The following is a 17360-nucleotide window of genomic DNA, read 5'->3' on the forward strand; positions in this document are numbered from 1 at the left end:
CCCACTCCCTTCCCTTCTCACCCCATCCTACCCACTCCCACCCCCCTACCCCTTTCTCCCCTCACCCACCCACTCCCCTTTCCCCTCCTCACCCCCACCCACTCCCCTTTCCCTTCTCACCCGCACCCCTTTCCCACCTCTCCTCCTCGCCCTGAAGGGAAATTGCACGTTAAAGTTCATTTCACTTCTGAAGCAACTACAAACTCGTGCGGTCTGTCATTTTTTTAACCAAACGGTCCAATTTTGGCAGGAAAATGTTACTTAAGAACAGGTCATTCTTATTTAGTAACTAACATCTTTACTGGTGGAATTTAAATGATAAAGAAATTCCTTTAATTATACTCGGGTCAAAAGTTTCAGATCCCAAGGAGCTTTCTTGTGCGACAATTTTTATTTAAGTTTATTGGCTAATAAATGGTCAGCTTTGTAACGTTTAGTATAGAAATGTTCTTTTGTCCAGCTGAGGGCATTTTCCCACATTATCGAAGAGAGAGTTAAGTCTAGTTCTAGGGCCTCATGCAGTAAGCGACGATTATGTGAAATCGGCAAGCTTATCGATTAGTCATGTTATTGGCGTTTTTCCCTCTCCGTATGCAGTAAGTGCCGAATACATTCAAAATCAACCAGAAAACAAATCCGCCCACTCTCACGATGATGAGCCGATCACACACAGGTGTATCGGCGTGCGTGGCGGGGTGCTGTTAGGTTGCACAATCACAAATCTTGCTGAATCAGGCGAAACAAGCATGTTTTTGATTGCGCGCCATATTTAAAGGCAACGTGTACTGCTAATCATTCTCTGTGTTGTTGGGAGTGAGAGAGAGAGAGAGACGCACAGAGCTGGACGATTGAAGATTTGCATATTGACTGAGAGACTTGTTGTGTATTGGGTGAGCTTTGTTCTTTGTTGTTTTGTTTACATCTTTGTCTTGTTTTATATGTGGAAGTGGGTCGTGTGATTGCCTGTACATTTCTTGTCTGTTTTTTGTGAGTGCTGGAAGTATGCCCGCAAAGCGTGGGAAGAGTGATGCTGGTGGGAGTGGGAGTGCTACTCGTGCGAGTACGCGTCGGAGTGAACGTTCTGTTCAGGGGAGTGATGTTGCTGGTGCACCGAGTGGTGTTGCTGGGAGTGGGAGTGCTGTTGTTGGGAGTGGGAGTGCTGGTGCTGCGAGTGGTGTTGCTGGGAGTGGGAGTGCTGTTGTTGGGAGTGGGAGTGCTGTTGTTGGGAGTGGGAGTGCTGTTGCTGTGAGTGGGAGTGCTGGTGCTGGGAGTGGGAGTGCTGTTGCTGTGAGTGGGAGTGCTGGTGCTGGGAGTGCTGGTGCTAGGAGTGTGAGTGCTGGTGCTAGGAGTGTGAGTGCTGGTGCTAGGAGTGGGAGTGCTGGTGCTAGGAGTGGGAGTGCTGGTGCTGGGAGTGCTGCTGGTGGCGCAGTTGCTGATGGGGTGTCTGGTGGTGGCGTGCTTGCTGGTGGCCAGCTTTTGGAGGCTCTTCCATTGGAAGAAGGAGAGTCCAGTCAGCACCAGCCAAGCTCTGACCCTAAACCTGCTCGGAAAAAACGTGTGGAGAAGCCACGTAATCCTCGCTTCAATGACCAGGAAAATAGGGCTCTTGTCACTGGCATTCTGGAGCACTATGACAGTCTCTATGGACATTTAGTAGGTAAGTGTAACTTTACATTTATTATTCAAATACATGTGATCCTAGGTCATCTGAGTTTTGTTCATATGCAAATATGGGTACACAATATCTTTCTATGTTCATTAGTGTGGAAACACAGCTTTTTATCATGCCTTACAAGGACAAATAAACACAGCCGGTCAATTTGCCAGAACTGCATACAATATGAATGCAACCTTGCTTACATGTATAGGTTTAGTAGTGAATGCTCATGTGCTGCACATATTACACATAAAACAGCATGTTTGCTATCTCTTGGAACAGCTAGCAGTGTAGGAAACTGGTGCTTATATTATTATTAATTTACCTCATATCTTTTATATGTTTTTCAAGGGCGGACAAGTGCAGCAAGCAAAAAAGAAATGTGGGACACAATAGTCATTGGTGTCAATGCCTGTGGGAATAGTGTCAGGGACAAGTATCATTGTCGGAAAAGATTTGATGATATTAGGTCCAAATTGAAAAAGAAAATACAAGACCAACGCGTGCATGCTACTGGCACTGGAGGTGGGCCCACACCACAACGTCTCATATTGACTCCATTGGAGGAGCTGCTTCGGCCAAAATTACTTACCGTCGTCGTGGAAGGCTTGGCTGGTGACCGTGACATTGGAATTTATCCGTCACAATTTCCAGCAGGTGATAAATATTACTGTACTAGGCGTGTCGTTGCTTACAGTTATTTTGCATATTTACACTGCTTTTTATACTGTCTTCACAATATAAGCATACCTGCATCTATATATGTATATGTCTGATTCTGTATATATATATCTCAAAATAGACATATATGTAGTAGTCCTACTAAAAGCAGTAACTAATATAGCACGTGCCATTGCGTGCTCATTTACATGTGAATTCCCAAAATGCATAGCTGCAGTGGAAGCAATTGATGGTGGGCGAAGATGGGGAACAACAGGGTAGTACACGTGTAACACATGTTCATGAGAAATTATTAGTAGCTACAGGTACAGAACAGAAATATGTATCATATTATTGTGTATTTTATTGATTTTACTCCGACAAACATGACATTACTGCCTATTTTAAGCATGCATCAAAGAAATTGCATGTAACGGCCTACAAACATCACTGGCACTAACACATCTATAGTTGCTTATGAAAAGGTCCATTTTTGCTTTATGTCATATACAGACAGCATAATGAGGCACACGTATCATATGTTATGTCATTGTTTTCATAACTTAAACACTGCAGATGACTACTTAGCTCATCTACCATTGTGTTAAAGCAGCTGCAATTAATATCTCATCACAGCATACACTTCAACAGAGGGGGTGGGGTTCAGCACACACACTAATTACAGCCTCATTTCACGGTCAACTTAGTTCACACCATTTGCACCTGTTTCAAGTCATTGAAAGGTGTGGCTGATTAGGCTTTTTGGGGAAGGGAATACCTTTCTTACAACCTGAATAGCACAACTGAAGTTAATCACACTCATTTGAAAGCTTAACTCTAGCTACTAAATGCCCCAACAACTCATTACTTATCAAAGCGTACGTCACACATTAGTTCACTCATATCTATAGTTGAACTACTATGAAAGACACATTATCACACACTGCATGTGTTGTCTTGTTGAGTCACAGCCACATTCAGGTGTGCCACATCTTCGATTAATGTACCACACATATCCTCTACCAAAAACAACACTTTTTGCAATATGACCACCTTCATGATAACCATTGTGAATGGTCATCTCATGATAGTTATGTACATTATGATACTGATATCACTACACAACATATGATTTTTATGTACTCATTTAATCTATTTATCCTCACGCATTACTGCAGAAACATAGTATGTTGTATGTTAGGGAACTCAAAAATTCTAAGTACACAGGCATGTACAGTGTTATTAAAACTATTTATGTTCACTTTCACACACATTTTCGGTTAAGGAACTGATGTTGTTAGTTAATCATAAATACAGAACATACAATAAGTGTTTGTTCAATATTTACACATGTAAATGTAAAACTTATGTTATTGTTATATATAGTTGCCCCTGGAGGACATGTGTCACCTGAGATGGAACAAGTGTCTTCACCTGGGTCAGCCAGCTCAACACTACTAGAAGGTGAGTGTATCATTTGCAGGCCATATAATATGTGCTCTTCTATATGTTATGTTGTCATGTGCATTATTTGTTTTGCACATCTTCTTTAAATAGGATTACTTAGTGTCAGTGAAAATTAAGTGTAAGGCAACATGTATTGTGTTAGTGATGTTAATTATCATGTAGGACTTCTGAGTTTAGAGCAACTTTTCATTCATTCATATTTCATACTGAGTCCAAACATTATTCGTAAGTCAAGGTAGTTTTTAATGAGGTTATAAAACGTATGCTAACATGTTAGGTGTTACTTAGGACACAGTACAATTACATAGTAACACAGCATACATTAACATGCCATTTAATAATGTGTACATTTCTTTTTAGAACATCATGGTGATGAGGATGATGAGTATGATGAGGATGACGCCACAGAAGAGACTGAAATACAATCATGTGACCATGAAGAGGTGCCAATAGAAACTGTTGTACCGCCAAATCGTCCATCAACTTCCACATACGATGCAATTGTAGCTTCAGAGGGAAAAATAGTGGACGCAGAAAATCGTCGCCATTCAGACATGATGACAGTGCTGGAAAGGATGATTGGACTGCAGGAAGAAACAGTATCACAATTGGCACATCTCCACAGAGTCTTCATTGAAGTGCCTAAACAGTTGCAAAAAATCAACACCTCATTCGAAGCATTAGTTGTTCAGCAAACACAAGCTAATTACTGGAGAATGACTAATGTACCACAATTCAACACCTCCCAGCCAGGATCTGTTCATGCAGGTCAGTTTTCACCACATTCATCTGATATTCATTCACCAGGCCCAAATGTTACCGGTCAAGTAGCAGACATTGCTGTGCAGGTTCCTGATGACATCCTACCGCTGCCATCTGTACAAATTCAGCAGCAGACACCTACAAAGGAGGCGACAAAAACAAAACAAGACACACATGAAACAGACCAACCATCACTTGTGCAGTGTCTACCAACTTGCTCACATGTGTCACTGGGCACAAGCCCTGTCCGTGAACAGTCACTACCCAAAAGCCCTGTAGGTGAGTCGCTGCCCAAAAGCCCTGTAGGTGAATCGCTGCCCAAAAGCCCTGTAGGTGAATCGCTGCCCAAAAGCCCTGTAGGTGAATCACTGCCCAAAAGCCCTGTAGGTGAGTCACTGGCCAAAAGCCCTGTAGGTGAGTCACTGGCCACAAGCCCCGTAGGTGAACAGTCACTGGCCACAAGCCCTGCCCGTGAAGTGCCAGAGGCCACTCAAAGTGGCTCTGTTGTGCCTAAAGTTGGTGGCAAAAGAAAAAGGAAAATTCAAGAGACAACAAGCAGGCCTGTTACTCGCTCGCAAAAGGAACAAAAAAAATAAATGTTATAATTCAGAAAATATGTCTTTGGCCTTGTTTTGTTGACTTCAGATTATCTAATTACTATTGTATGTATGCTGAAGACTGTGTTGTTTCCAAACTTTCAACTATGTTCTTGTACACGTGAAGTTTTGGAAATGTTAACACTCATAATTAATTGTGTTATAAATATTTATGTTGTAATCGTCTGTTCAGTAATGGTCCACCAGGAGCCAGTTGCTAAGTTTAGAGAAGCTGCCATTGACTTTGCAGCAAAACATTGCATTTGGGTGTGTTAATTGATGTAAGAATTGCATATGCATATTAGTCACATGCAATTATTAAAACACCTAAGTAAGTGCAAACATCTTTCTTGTACGTGTACAGCAGGATTATGTGTAAATTATTACTTACCTTTGCCTTGCTTGGCCATTGTAATTTTGTCCTTTAATCAGTTGTGTGTTCGTTTCTATAACATCTCAGAATGTATAATAATATATATACACACACACACACACACACACACACACACACACACACACACACTGAGTGAGTGTGAGTGTGAGTGTGTGAGTGTGTATATATATATATATATATATATATGTGTATATATATGTGTATATATATGTGTATATATATGTGTATATATATGTGTATATATATGTGTATATATATGTGTATATATATGTGTATATATATGTGTATATATATGTGTATATATATATGTGTATATATATGTGTATATATGTGTGTATATATATATATACGATGATTTCATATATATATATATATATATAGTACTATATAAACTGGTATACACAAACTAATACACTTCATGCTTCCTTGTGAAAGCACACTATTTTAATAATACAGGCCTAATGTTTGAGAAATATCCTAAGTATGAGACTCTAACAGTATTGTGCTTAAACAAATGTTTATTACTTAATTCAATCATGTTTCTCACCATTTAAATAGGTTTCATACAAGGTATACTTAATGCCATCAATGTTGTGTGTACTCCTGCAATATAAAAAAAAAAAAAATATTATATATAAATATATATATATTTTTATAAGAGATATATTTATATATATATATATATATATATATATATATATATATATATATATATATATATATATATATACACACGTATTTAAACTCATGCAGACAGGGAGTTAACCAGACTTTCACATACACACAGAAATGTAAGCGGGGAAAAAACATTTCTTTTTGCAGGTGTGTTTTTACTGATATGCCTGGCTAAGAAATATTTTCACACACTGGTCTTTGTTAGTTTTCAAAAAAACACTATGTGAACGCATTCACAGTCTAGGGATGTTTTTCACAAACGAGATAAAAGAAGGAGAAATGTTTCTCCCACAGTCCCATATCACGAACCACAACTGTTAACCCAATTAGACAAACAAATCCAATTGGCGTTTGAAATAAGGAGTCAAAGTAGTTAGTTTTGTTGACCTTGACAAGGAAAAACAGGAGTTTGTTAGCCATTCAGCACATTCATTTTGATGAGCAAATAACACAGACCTGCACACAGCTTTTGTGCTACTCAGACATGGCTGATGAATTCGTTAACAATATTAATCCCCTTTTAGGGTATAAGTACATGATCTGTGAAGCCATCTTGAACAGTCGCGGACAGAAAGCAAGCACACGCCAAATCGATGATTTCATTCGAGCAAAATATCCTTATTACCAAGACCGTAAGCATGCACGGAATTTTAATTCCTCAATAAGATTCACTTTATCAAGTAATGACTTTTTTGAACGTGACCAGGATAAGCTACAACACACCTATGGTTTCTGGAAGATTGCCCCGGAAAAACAATTTCTCCTGAAAGACGGCACTTATATTGTCGTGAAAGGCATATTTATTCCTAATGGCAATAGCAATGTATCCGCTACTACTGATCCGTTTGAATCGATACGTGCTGCAATATCTGCAGCCTCCATTCCTGAAACCCACATTGTACAAGAACAAAAGTACTATGATTATGTACCAAGCCTTTCAGCTGAAATTGCATTGGAATGGGAACCGGAAGAAATGAACCTACCTCCCGACCAATTATTTGAAGAAAGCAGTGGCGATTCCTATGAGCGCATCCTGGAGGAGATATGTGCCATACTGGATTCAGCGGTTGGGTTAAGCGTGGATGAAAATGGCTTGCATTTCTGGAGCGACCAGTTGCAGCCAGGCGAAGAGTTAATTCTAGAAGAATGGTAAATATAACAATCGTTATGCGTTGACTCTGCGTTTAAATTTTTTTTTTTTTTGTAACCACCATTTTCACTTTCAATGCGTGGATACAGCGTAACATTGCAGACTGCATAACATGTAGCGATCACAAACAAATTGTTTCCTAATACAATATAGTAGGACCTGAAAGAGTAGTACACATTGCTGACGGAATAAATATACGTACTTTCCTATCCCTTTAAACATATTAGCAACATTTTACCATTACTCTAACACATACCTGTTTTGTTATCATGCAACATCTACAACATTGAAAACCGGGTCCACCACGTATGACGTGGGACCCTTGTCATGGGCCAAGGCGTCCTTAAAAAGGATTAGTGATGTAAGTCCCGCCCCCAAGCGACGTGCGCGCCTCAAAGCCTATTGGCTGTCATGTTTTGTTATAGTAACGGTAACTGCAGTGTGTGATGCGTGCGGCTCAGTGTTTGTAGGCGTACCCTGGGCGTTAGCCGAATGTTAATTGAGTGGGAGGAGTGTTAGCGTGCGTTTCACGCTGGCTTAACATGACGTCACACGTATTGCATTTGCGCATTGTGTTATCGGCCGTGCTTTCTGTTCAAACACGTCTGTTTAAAAAGAATACAGATGTACTCGTTTAGAACGAATGTAGTTTCGTCTTCATTGTATTTGAAATAAAGATGTTATGTTTACTGGTATTTTCAACATGTATTGAACGCACAACGTACGCTTTGTTTTGCGCATGCGCTAACAGTTAGTGGAGCCAAGCGTGAAGTGCGTGCGCACACAAAGATGTGCGCGCACATCTTTCAGTATACAGGCAACGTTCACTTCTTATACATAGTTATGCCTGCTACAAATTTAAAGAAACATTACATACTGATGAGCAGTTTTACTTCTAACATATAAGTGAGTGACGTGTGTATCTACACAATCATATAGAGCTGCGTAACGCGTTGTCACGGATGCATATCTAGTAAGGTGCCATCTTTGACCATCATGTGTTTGCTGTATTTCAGAGATGTCGGGGAAGATACAATCGGATCAATGTATGATTTCAGAAGAGTCTACCTTTATATGAGATGATTGTGAGGAGGAGCCACCGACTACTATACTACATATGGAACTAATTTTATATTGCTTGCAGCGCTTATTAACAAACAATTAAAAATGTGATACCCTTATGCCTATATTGCATAAGCACTTAATTAACATAATGATGTTGCAAAAGAGTGCCTCATGAATTTTTATTGAGTGTTCTTTAATGACTACTAACATTTTATGACATGGTGTGTTTTATATATAACAACCATTCCCACTCTGCTAACACATTTGTGTATTCTAATATGTAATGGAACGTATGACTGTCGAAACTATGTAACAATAATAATAATAATATGAGCATGTTCATGTATAGGGCTGCTAGTTGTACGCAGCGATTTACAGATACATGTTTCAGCCTGAGGTCCCTGGCCCGTGGAACGTACAAATGTTTTTTTGCCGCATGAGGCACAGGGAGATAAAGTGACTTGGCCAAGGTCACAAGGAGCCCACACCGGGAATTGAACCAGACTCCCCTGCTTCAAACTATCAGTGCCAGTGTGTGTCTTTACTCAGTGAGCCACTCCTTCTCCCAATGTAAAGGACACTTACAACCAAGTAGCCATTTATTTTTAAAATCTCTTGTTACATGGGTATGTAGATAAAATGGTTTGGGACTGTAGCAAATAATGTTAGTGGCCAGATGTTATGGTCCCCTCCAATGCATGATGTTCTGAATATGACATCACCATCATGTTATGAAGTACGTTTCTGTGTATATTTCATTAACCTAACTAACTATAGTTTACTGTGTTTATTAATCGTTTAGAAATACATAGTATAGTCAATATGATGATATAAGCTACCATAATAAAGCTGGTGTTATCATTTGTCGGTGTTATACATGGATCCTACACCAATTGATAGAGACACAAACAGTTGTCTTAAAAAGTGTGTCTATGCTAGTGATGAATGTGCTCCCGTAAGTAAACAAATAAGTACAGTTATCCCCTTTTCTCCAACCACCTCTATATTACATTAATGGAAATTATAAGGAAACCTACATAAAATGTGATGAAATGTGAGTAATCATTTTGTAATACAATGCACATGAAAGCTCAAGAGTAGCTAAATGCATATACATGATACAGAAAGTACATATATGTAACATTTGTGTTTAAACCAATATGTTGGGTTTTTAGTTCCAATAATTATAGGAAGATTGAGGTAGCCACATCTTATGAGAGATGTCAGCAAATATACATACCATGATCAGTCATACTGGAGATATACCTATAATGCAAAGGAACAATATATAAATTGCAAACATTGACATGCCATCTTCAGTACCGTAAACAACACAGCAAAGTGTGTATTTGGTGTTAAATGTACAACACCATGTATATTTCATGACATTCAAAATGTAAATCAGCCTGGTGTACACATCATATGGATGTACATGTTACACTGCACCAATAACATTGTATGTAAGCATACTAGAAGCATGAATGATTATGGGCATAATATGTGTTTTGTCTTAGCATAAGGAATAACACAATGCTAAAATATTATTGCTTTGTTACCCAATTTGTATTCACATACACACAACTAAAGTACAATTGAAGAGGGATTATATAACCTGTGCAACAATAACATACCGGTGCCACATCCCTTTGTGCACACAGCAGAGAAAAGAAAGGTGTGCAACCCATATTCATCTGTGTCCTAACAGAAGGTTATATAAAGAAACATTATTGTTAATATAACATAATTAAACTATAAAAGTAGTACTAGGAACATATGAGTTTGTACTTACAAGAAAAAAATGAATTGATGAGATTCTGTCGTGTCTGGCCACCACTGGCTGTTTGTTCATTTTCAGCAGCTACATGGGTGGGATGCTCGTCTACCAAAGCCTCAGCTAGGTCTGACTGTACATTGTGCCTGAGTGCAACATTGTGCAAAATGCAACAGGCAAGGATAATATCAGACACTTTTTGAGGCTTGTATAGAAGAGCCCCACCAGTTCTGTCCAGACACCTAAACCTGGTCTTGAGTAGGCCAAATGTCCTCTCTATAACAGATCTTGTAGATATATGGGCTGCATTGTACCTGTCCTCTGCTTCAGTTTGAGGGTTTAGCACCGGAGTCAAGAGCCACGGCCTAATTCCGTATCCTGAGTCACCTATAATGAATGGAGCACACATAAGCTGACATTAGTGATCAAATTGTACAATGCCAACATTCCTAAATCAACATGTGTTTTGTGTTAGAACATGTAAATATGTACTCACCCAGCAGCCAACCAGGTTCAAAATGTCCCTCTTCGAACGCATGGAAGACTGAAGAGTTCCTCAGGATAGAGGAATCGTGACTGGAACCAGGGAACTTGGGTACCACATGCATTATCCTCATCGTGGCATCACATACCACCTGTACATTGAGTGAATGGTAGTGCTTCCGATTGCGGTACACATGCTCACTCTGACTAGGTGCAATCAAAGCAACATGTGTGCAATCGATTGCACCCAGCACACATGGTATCCCTGCTATATTATAAAAGCCAGTCCTGACTTCCAGCCACTCTGTCGCCTCTGTAGGAAAATGAATATAATTCCTAGCGCGTCTATTGAGTGCATAGAGAAACTGGGTCAAGGCCCGCGAGAATGTAGATTGCGAGACCCCGCCCACTATGCCCACAGTTGTCTGGTATGACGCGGAAGCAAGATAATGTAATGAGCACAGCATTTTAACAAGCCCAGGGACTGCACGACCTCTGGCTGTGAAAAAATCTAAATCCCCCCTTATCTCCTCATAAAGAGCTAAGATTGCTGCTGAACTCAAACGATAGCGACTTACAATCTCCTCCTCACTCATCCCATCTAACAGGGTTCTCTCCCTGTACAGACGCGGACGAGGCACAAGTTGTCTCCTCTGTCTTCTCCTCTGATCTCCTGTCCCTCTACCTGTCCCTCGGCCTGTCCCTCTCCCTGTCCCTGTCGTATCCGCGTCACTGTCACTGTCCCTCGGTGTGTCCCTCCCTTGCCCTATATGATTGTCTTCATCATCAAGCATGTCATAGAAAAGAATGTTCCTGCGTCTCCTAAACATTCGCAACATTTTGAAATGAGTAGCTGTGAATGAGCAGGTAATGTGCGTCCTTTAAATAGGTATGTGATGATGTCAGGTGACATAGTAAAATGCAAGGTGTTACATTAACATAATAAAGTACTTCTGTGGCAAGCTGTGTGCACTTGTTGTTCTAAGTATTTGTTGTGTGTATTCTGCAGGGAATGATGATATTTGGCAATGATGTGACGTGAAGCTTTGTACAAAGATTGCTTGCAAATAAATAGTTGCATGTGCAATGCATGTAACACTTGTGAACGCAAGAGTCAGTCATGTAATGAGACAAAAAGGCTGAGATTGACGTGGGAAAAGTTTTGTGTAACATGTGTAATTATCCATGTTATTGTGACATGTTGGCAACAATGAATAGTCGTGTGCATATGCATGCATTTGTGTAAGGAGGATAGTTGGTATAGAATGAGTTTACAAGGTGTCCCAATGATGAATTACTGTACATGTGTGTATAAGTTAGGTTGAAGTGCTTGTAATGCAACGGTTACAATGTAAACATGCAATGTGATTGAGCGTCCAATAAGTGACGTCATGAAAATAGGGAGGACCCAAAAGTTTATGTAAACATGAGAAGACAGATGTACATGAACGTTTAAAGATGCGTGTCACATTACAAGCATTGTGTAATGTAAAGGAAGATGAATATACTGTGTATGAGTGACATGTGTGACATGTGTGACATCATGTAAATAATTGTCGCTGAGTTGAGTAAAATGTGTGATATGATGTGAGGTTCTCCTTTAAGAGTGTAGTATAGTATTTTCCCTTGCCACATCATCACATGATGAGTAATGTGACCCGCAAATGCTGAAAACATGTAAAAGTCGAATGTTATGCAAATAAGACACATCAGCTGTGACACAATGCAGGGAATGCCCCCACACTGTAATGCAAATCCCCCTTGTATTGTGAGCAATGAAACGTAAACAGTACTATACTGTTATACGTCCCCGCTCCATTGACTTCCATTGATGTACAGAAGATTTTTTTTTTCTAAGTGCCGTTCCGGCAGCCTTAGCGATCGTTCTCCCGTCCAAAATGCCAACTTTAGTTGGCGGGAGAAATCGGCCATAACATCTCAATTTCGTAGTGCCGATCAGCCCCGATAAGCTGTTTTTTTTTGTTGAATCCAGCCGATTTAAAAAAGTGGCGATCAGTGTCGAAAACAGGCTTATCGGCAGGCGACTGGCCATAACCAAATTATCGGCTCCGAAACCTGGCGATATGAAGCACTTATCGGCGCTTACTGAATCTCAAACCCAATTTTGGCTATAACATGGCCATATTTCCCTTATCAACGCTTACTGCATGAGGCCCCTAGTCTGAGCTGTTTGTTCAGACTTAGATACGGAAGGAAGGGTCTTATTAAGGTTTTTTAGATGGGAGAGTTCACTGTGTCATTTTTTAACTTCTTTTTTTATCTTTCTTTTTTAAAGCCAATTATAGGATCTCTCATACCAGACTTATTGGCCTCCCCCCAAAAAATGGGGTGGGATTTTTTTTAAATCAAACAACTTATCTTTAGGAAAATAGGTTTCATGTTAACAGAAATCATTTTAAACATATTGAGGTTACAACAGGTCTTAGTATGTTCTGTAAAGTAGAAATACGTGTTTGATATATAATATCCTAGAAAGTGATGCAACAAAACAATCGAGGACCAATAGGTAAGGTGAGGGGAGAACTGAAAACCTAGGAGAGATGATATTCCTATGTGTACTTAATCTGCTAAAAATTAAATACAAGTTTATAACAGGAAAGTGTTCTTTTTTTTGGGGGGGGGGGGGAGGTAATAATTCAGAACCTTTAAAGATGATGGCATATATAGGACAGCAGGTCTGTGGCTAATTCTAGCTAAAATAACATAATATAAACAGTGAAAACAGTAAAGAAAGTTTATTACTCACTTCGGAAAGAGAGTGAGTAAAGCGAAAAACATTATTTCTAGAACTGTATAATATGACTAACATGATATAGGCGAGGGCTTGGGGCCCTGTGAAACACAAGAATCCATTCAGTAAATTAATATAATAGGTTGTGTAACAATCTAATGTTAATGGAGATAATAAGGTCTGTGGTCCAAATGAAATAATCTATTTGATTTCAAATCCTCTGAAATATTATCATAAAGTATGTAACCTATACACTAAGGATATAGATGTATATTCGGAAGATTTTTTTCAATTTCCAATACTCAATCTCATATTTAGATTGCAAGATAGGATCACAGTCACATAATCTGTAGTCTTCAAAATCTAGAAAAATACCTAAACAAACAAACAAACAAACAAATAGATATATCTGAAATTAGAGAAACTGGAAGCCAGGAGCCTCACCCACTCGTGCACATGAAAGTGGCTATTCTCTGTCATTGGTGACGTCATTTTACAATCTTGATTTAGGACGTTGTCGGGTCAACTCTTGGTGTAGTCTCTGGGGTTTTGCCATGTATGGGGAGAAAGGGTCTCCTGTGTCTGGAGGTCTCAGGATGCAAATACTTTATGGCTTTTCCCCAGGCATACGAATCATGCTCTGCCCCCCATTCCTTGATATTATTAGCTTGAGTGGGAAGCCCCATTTGTGGAATATTTGATGGGGATCAATTTAATATGTTTAAGACTTCTCCTTTTCTCCAAAGTGAATGGAGACAGACATAGAAAAACATGAGTGAGTGTAAACTCTGTTAGAAGGTCAGGTTTCTGTATGAGGCTAGATGCCTGATGCCCAATTACATCTCTTGGCGTTTTAGAAGAGGTTCTTTAGGTCTCGGTGCTCCCTGGACTTTGTTCATAATAAATTAAGATGAAGGTCTTTCAGGTAGGACAGTTTGAAAAGAAAATGTCTGGTGATTAACTAATTCAGCTGCTGTAATCTCTTCAGTAATGTTCTTAATTCTCATGTTGTTGCTGCCTAACCTATTTTCCAGGTCTTGTTTTTCCTGAAGCACAGAGATGTTTTCTTCTATTAATATTACTTTTTGGCCCAGGTCATTATTAGAGATGGGTGAGGCTGGCCTTAGGCTTTGCGGGGCCCAAGGCAGCATGCTGGTAGTGGGGCCCCTCAGTTAAAAAAAAAAAAAAACTTACCTAGACCAGCAGCCCTCCGGCACTGTCATGTGACGCCACGTTGCCATGGCAATGAGGTGCTGCAGGAGCTCCCCCGTCCGGTCAGGTGAAAGTTGGATCTCGGCCGAGAGGAGAGACAGGAGTAAGCGCAGGGCCCCAAAAGGCACTTGGCCCGAGGCGGTCGCCTTGCTCGACTTACCCCAAGGCCGGTCCATAACCAGGGTGAACTTATCATATGAACATTTGCCCCATACCTCTGGAATGACCTTCCTCTCAATATCCGACTAGCACCCTCTCTATCCACCTTTAAGACCCAAATTAAACACACCTGCTTAAGGAAGCATATGAGTAGCTCCGTGGCTGATAATTAACACCTCACACATTAACCTTGGCCCATTGCAGACGCACTTACCAGAACTCCCTCCTACTGTTTCTGTACATTCTTCCTACCAACCAATTAAATTGTAAGCTCTTCGGGGCAGGGACTCCCTTTCCTAAATGTTACTTTTATGTCTCAGCACTTCTTCCCTTTGTGTTATTTATATCTTATTATTTATATGACTGTAACTATTACTGCTGGGAAGCGCTATGTACATTAATGGCGCTATATAAATAAAGACATTCATTCATTATAAAAAGTTTGCGCGAATGCATGCAATTTCACCTTTTGCCACTAGAGTTTGCTTCACAAAACTTCAGAAAGTTTGTCCCTAACCTGAAATATGAACGAGAGACTGAGATACCTGAGTGATCCATGCTAATTTAGGTATGCAAAGTTTATGCAAATGATTTAATTGGCATATATCCCAGGTGTGCTTCTTTTGTGCACAGATGTCTCTCCAAGTGTATAAAAGCGTGTTTAATGGTGGTTTATCTATGTAACCCAGTCCCCCCCTGTCCCCCGGTTTCCTGTTTTATCCTTACCATCCGTGTATGATGCGGGACGCGTGGGTGTTGGCAGGCTGGCAGGGAGTGCTCCGGAGGCTCCGTGGCGGCCCGAGCATTCAGGGTGCCACCATTTTGAAAGTTGCACATGCGCAATGGATATGAATAGTGCGACGGCAATCACGGAATTGCGCATGTGCAGGAGAAGGGAGTAAGGCAGCGATTACCAGCAGAGGCTCCGCGTGTACTACAAGCCCCATAAGGCTTAGGGGCAGGCAGTCAGCTGACTACACCCCGCCAATAGGGCTGCAAGATTCTCCTGCTGCAAAGGAGATACATTCCGCACGCTCAGAGTGTGTGGAGGGCAGTCGGGATCCGGACAGAGAGGGTGCAGGTAGGGTACAGGGAGCAGTGCTCCTTTGGACTAGGCCAGATACCCCCAAGGTCCCATATAGATCCACTGAGCCCCAGTAGCTATTGTGAACATTGCATACTGTAGGGAAAGGCCTCAGATAGGGACCCTTCCACAGTAGTAATAGTGGGAGATATGCTGCAGGACATTGTCTGAAGGAGAAATGCGGCCTGTTGCATGGGAGCATACCAAGACTCCTTGATAGAGACTATTTACAGGGGTACACTCCAACGGGAAGCCCCTCCAGAGGCATCCGCCAAAGTATTCACCCAGAAGAGGAGCAACAGATTGCGGCGCGGAACTACGTCGCTGATCCGAGTTCTACTATTTGTACGGGCCTGGACTAAGACCAGGGAGGTATTAACCACGTGCACCAATGTGCCCCAACACAGTGAAGCGCGCTATCCCATACACACTTTGGGGGAGGGATAGCTGGTGAACACTCAGTAGTTAAGTGCCCAGGCGGGAGTTGTTACTGTGGGGAGATACCTTGAGGGGCTGTGTATGTGGATGATATATATTCTGTGCATAGTAAATACTGTTATCATATATCTGTGTGCAATTACTGTGTGTATTGGTTCCAGTGAGGGGCTCCTCCCACCACATTGGGATCCCTCGCCGGTGGAGGCGCTGCATCTAGGTGATAAATATACCCCAGGCTCCCAGTGGCAGAGGCTCAGGCTTCTTGTTAGCCAAACAGGTGACAGCAGCACAGGTAGTTTCAGTACCCAGGGGGTACAAGGGCTACATTTGGAGGCGCTGCTGAGATTCATCAGGACAGGCTTTCAGCACAAGCAGAAAGGGGCCAAGGCCCCTGATGGTATAATGCCAGTGACCCTTGGGCACCCATAGTCCACCTTTGAACAAGAGGACCAGGGGTAAGATCATTTGTGGTGGGAATCCCCTGGTTACCAGCACATAAATTGTGCAGGGAAGGGGGGGATCCCCACTGGATGAGCCCGGTGGGAGACACGTGAACCGCTAATCCTTTCCCTTTAATGGATGGTGTTAGGGCGCCCCCTGGTGACACAACATCAGGGTGCGTGAAGACCCTTCACCCACAATGTTCTAGATTGGGGGCTCTTAGAGGACTGTGTGGCCTAGGAGTGTGTACCCCAATAAGTGCGAGCTGCCTTCAAAGGATCCCCTGTTGCAATAGGCTGAGATCAGGGCCCACAGTAGCATCCTGACCCTTTAGGGGGTAAAACAGGACATATTAATAGCACTTGTGCTGCGGTACAGTGTGCAGTGGGAGAGTCATGTCGGCTAAAATGGTTGAACGTAAACGTGGCCCCATATTCCATCTTATGTTCTATATTGGGGGCTCCCTGAAGGGACCCTGGTCCTGGGAGCGTGTACCCCAAATTCACCACTGTTAAAAAGGGACAGACTCTGTTATACATGGCAGGGATCTGTGTAACTCATGGAGATCTAAAATAGCTGCCTGGCAAAGGAGTT

The 17360-nt window shown here is 41.3% G+C and overlaps 1 protein-coding gene across 1 annotated transcript; it reads left to right on the top strand.

Annotated features, from left to right (window-relative positions):
• The first annotated feature begins 3707 nt into the window (after positions 1-3707).
• LOC142494370 (uncharacterized) lies at positions 3708-5164 on the top strand. Its single transcript, XM_075598923.1, has 2 exons — positions 3708-3781; positions 4145-5164. The coding sequence occupies exons 1-2, from the start codon at positions 3733-3735 to the stop codon at positions 5140-5142; spliced, it is 1047 nt and encodes a 348-aa protein (XP_075455038.1). The 5' UTR covers positions 3708-3732; the 3' UTR covers positions 5143-5164.
• The last annotated feature ends 12196 nt before the right edge of the window (positions 5165-17360 follow it).

Source organism: Ascaphus truei, chromosome 5, assembly GCF_040206685.1.
Source record: "Ascaphus truei isolate aAscTru1 chromosome 5, aAscTru1.hap1, whole genome shotgun sequence".
Lineage (NCBI taxonomy): Eukaryota > Metazoa > Chordata > Amphibia > Anura > Ascaphidae > Ascaphus > Ascaphus truei.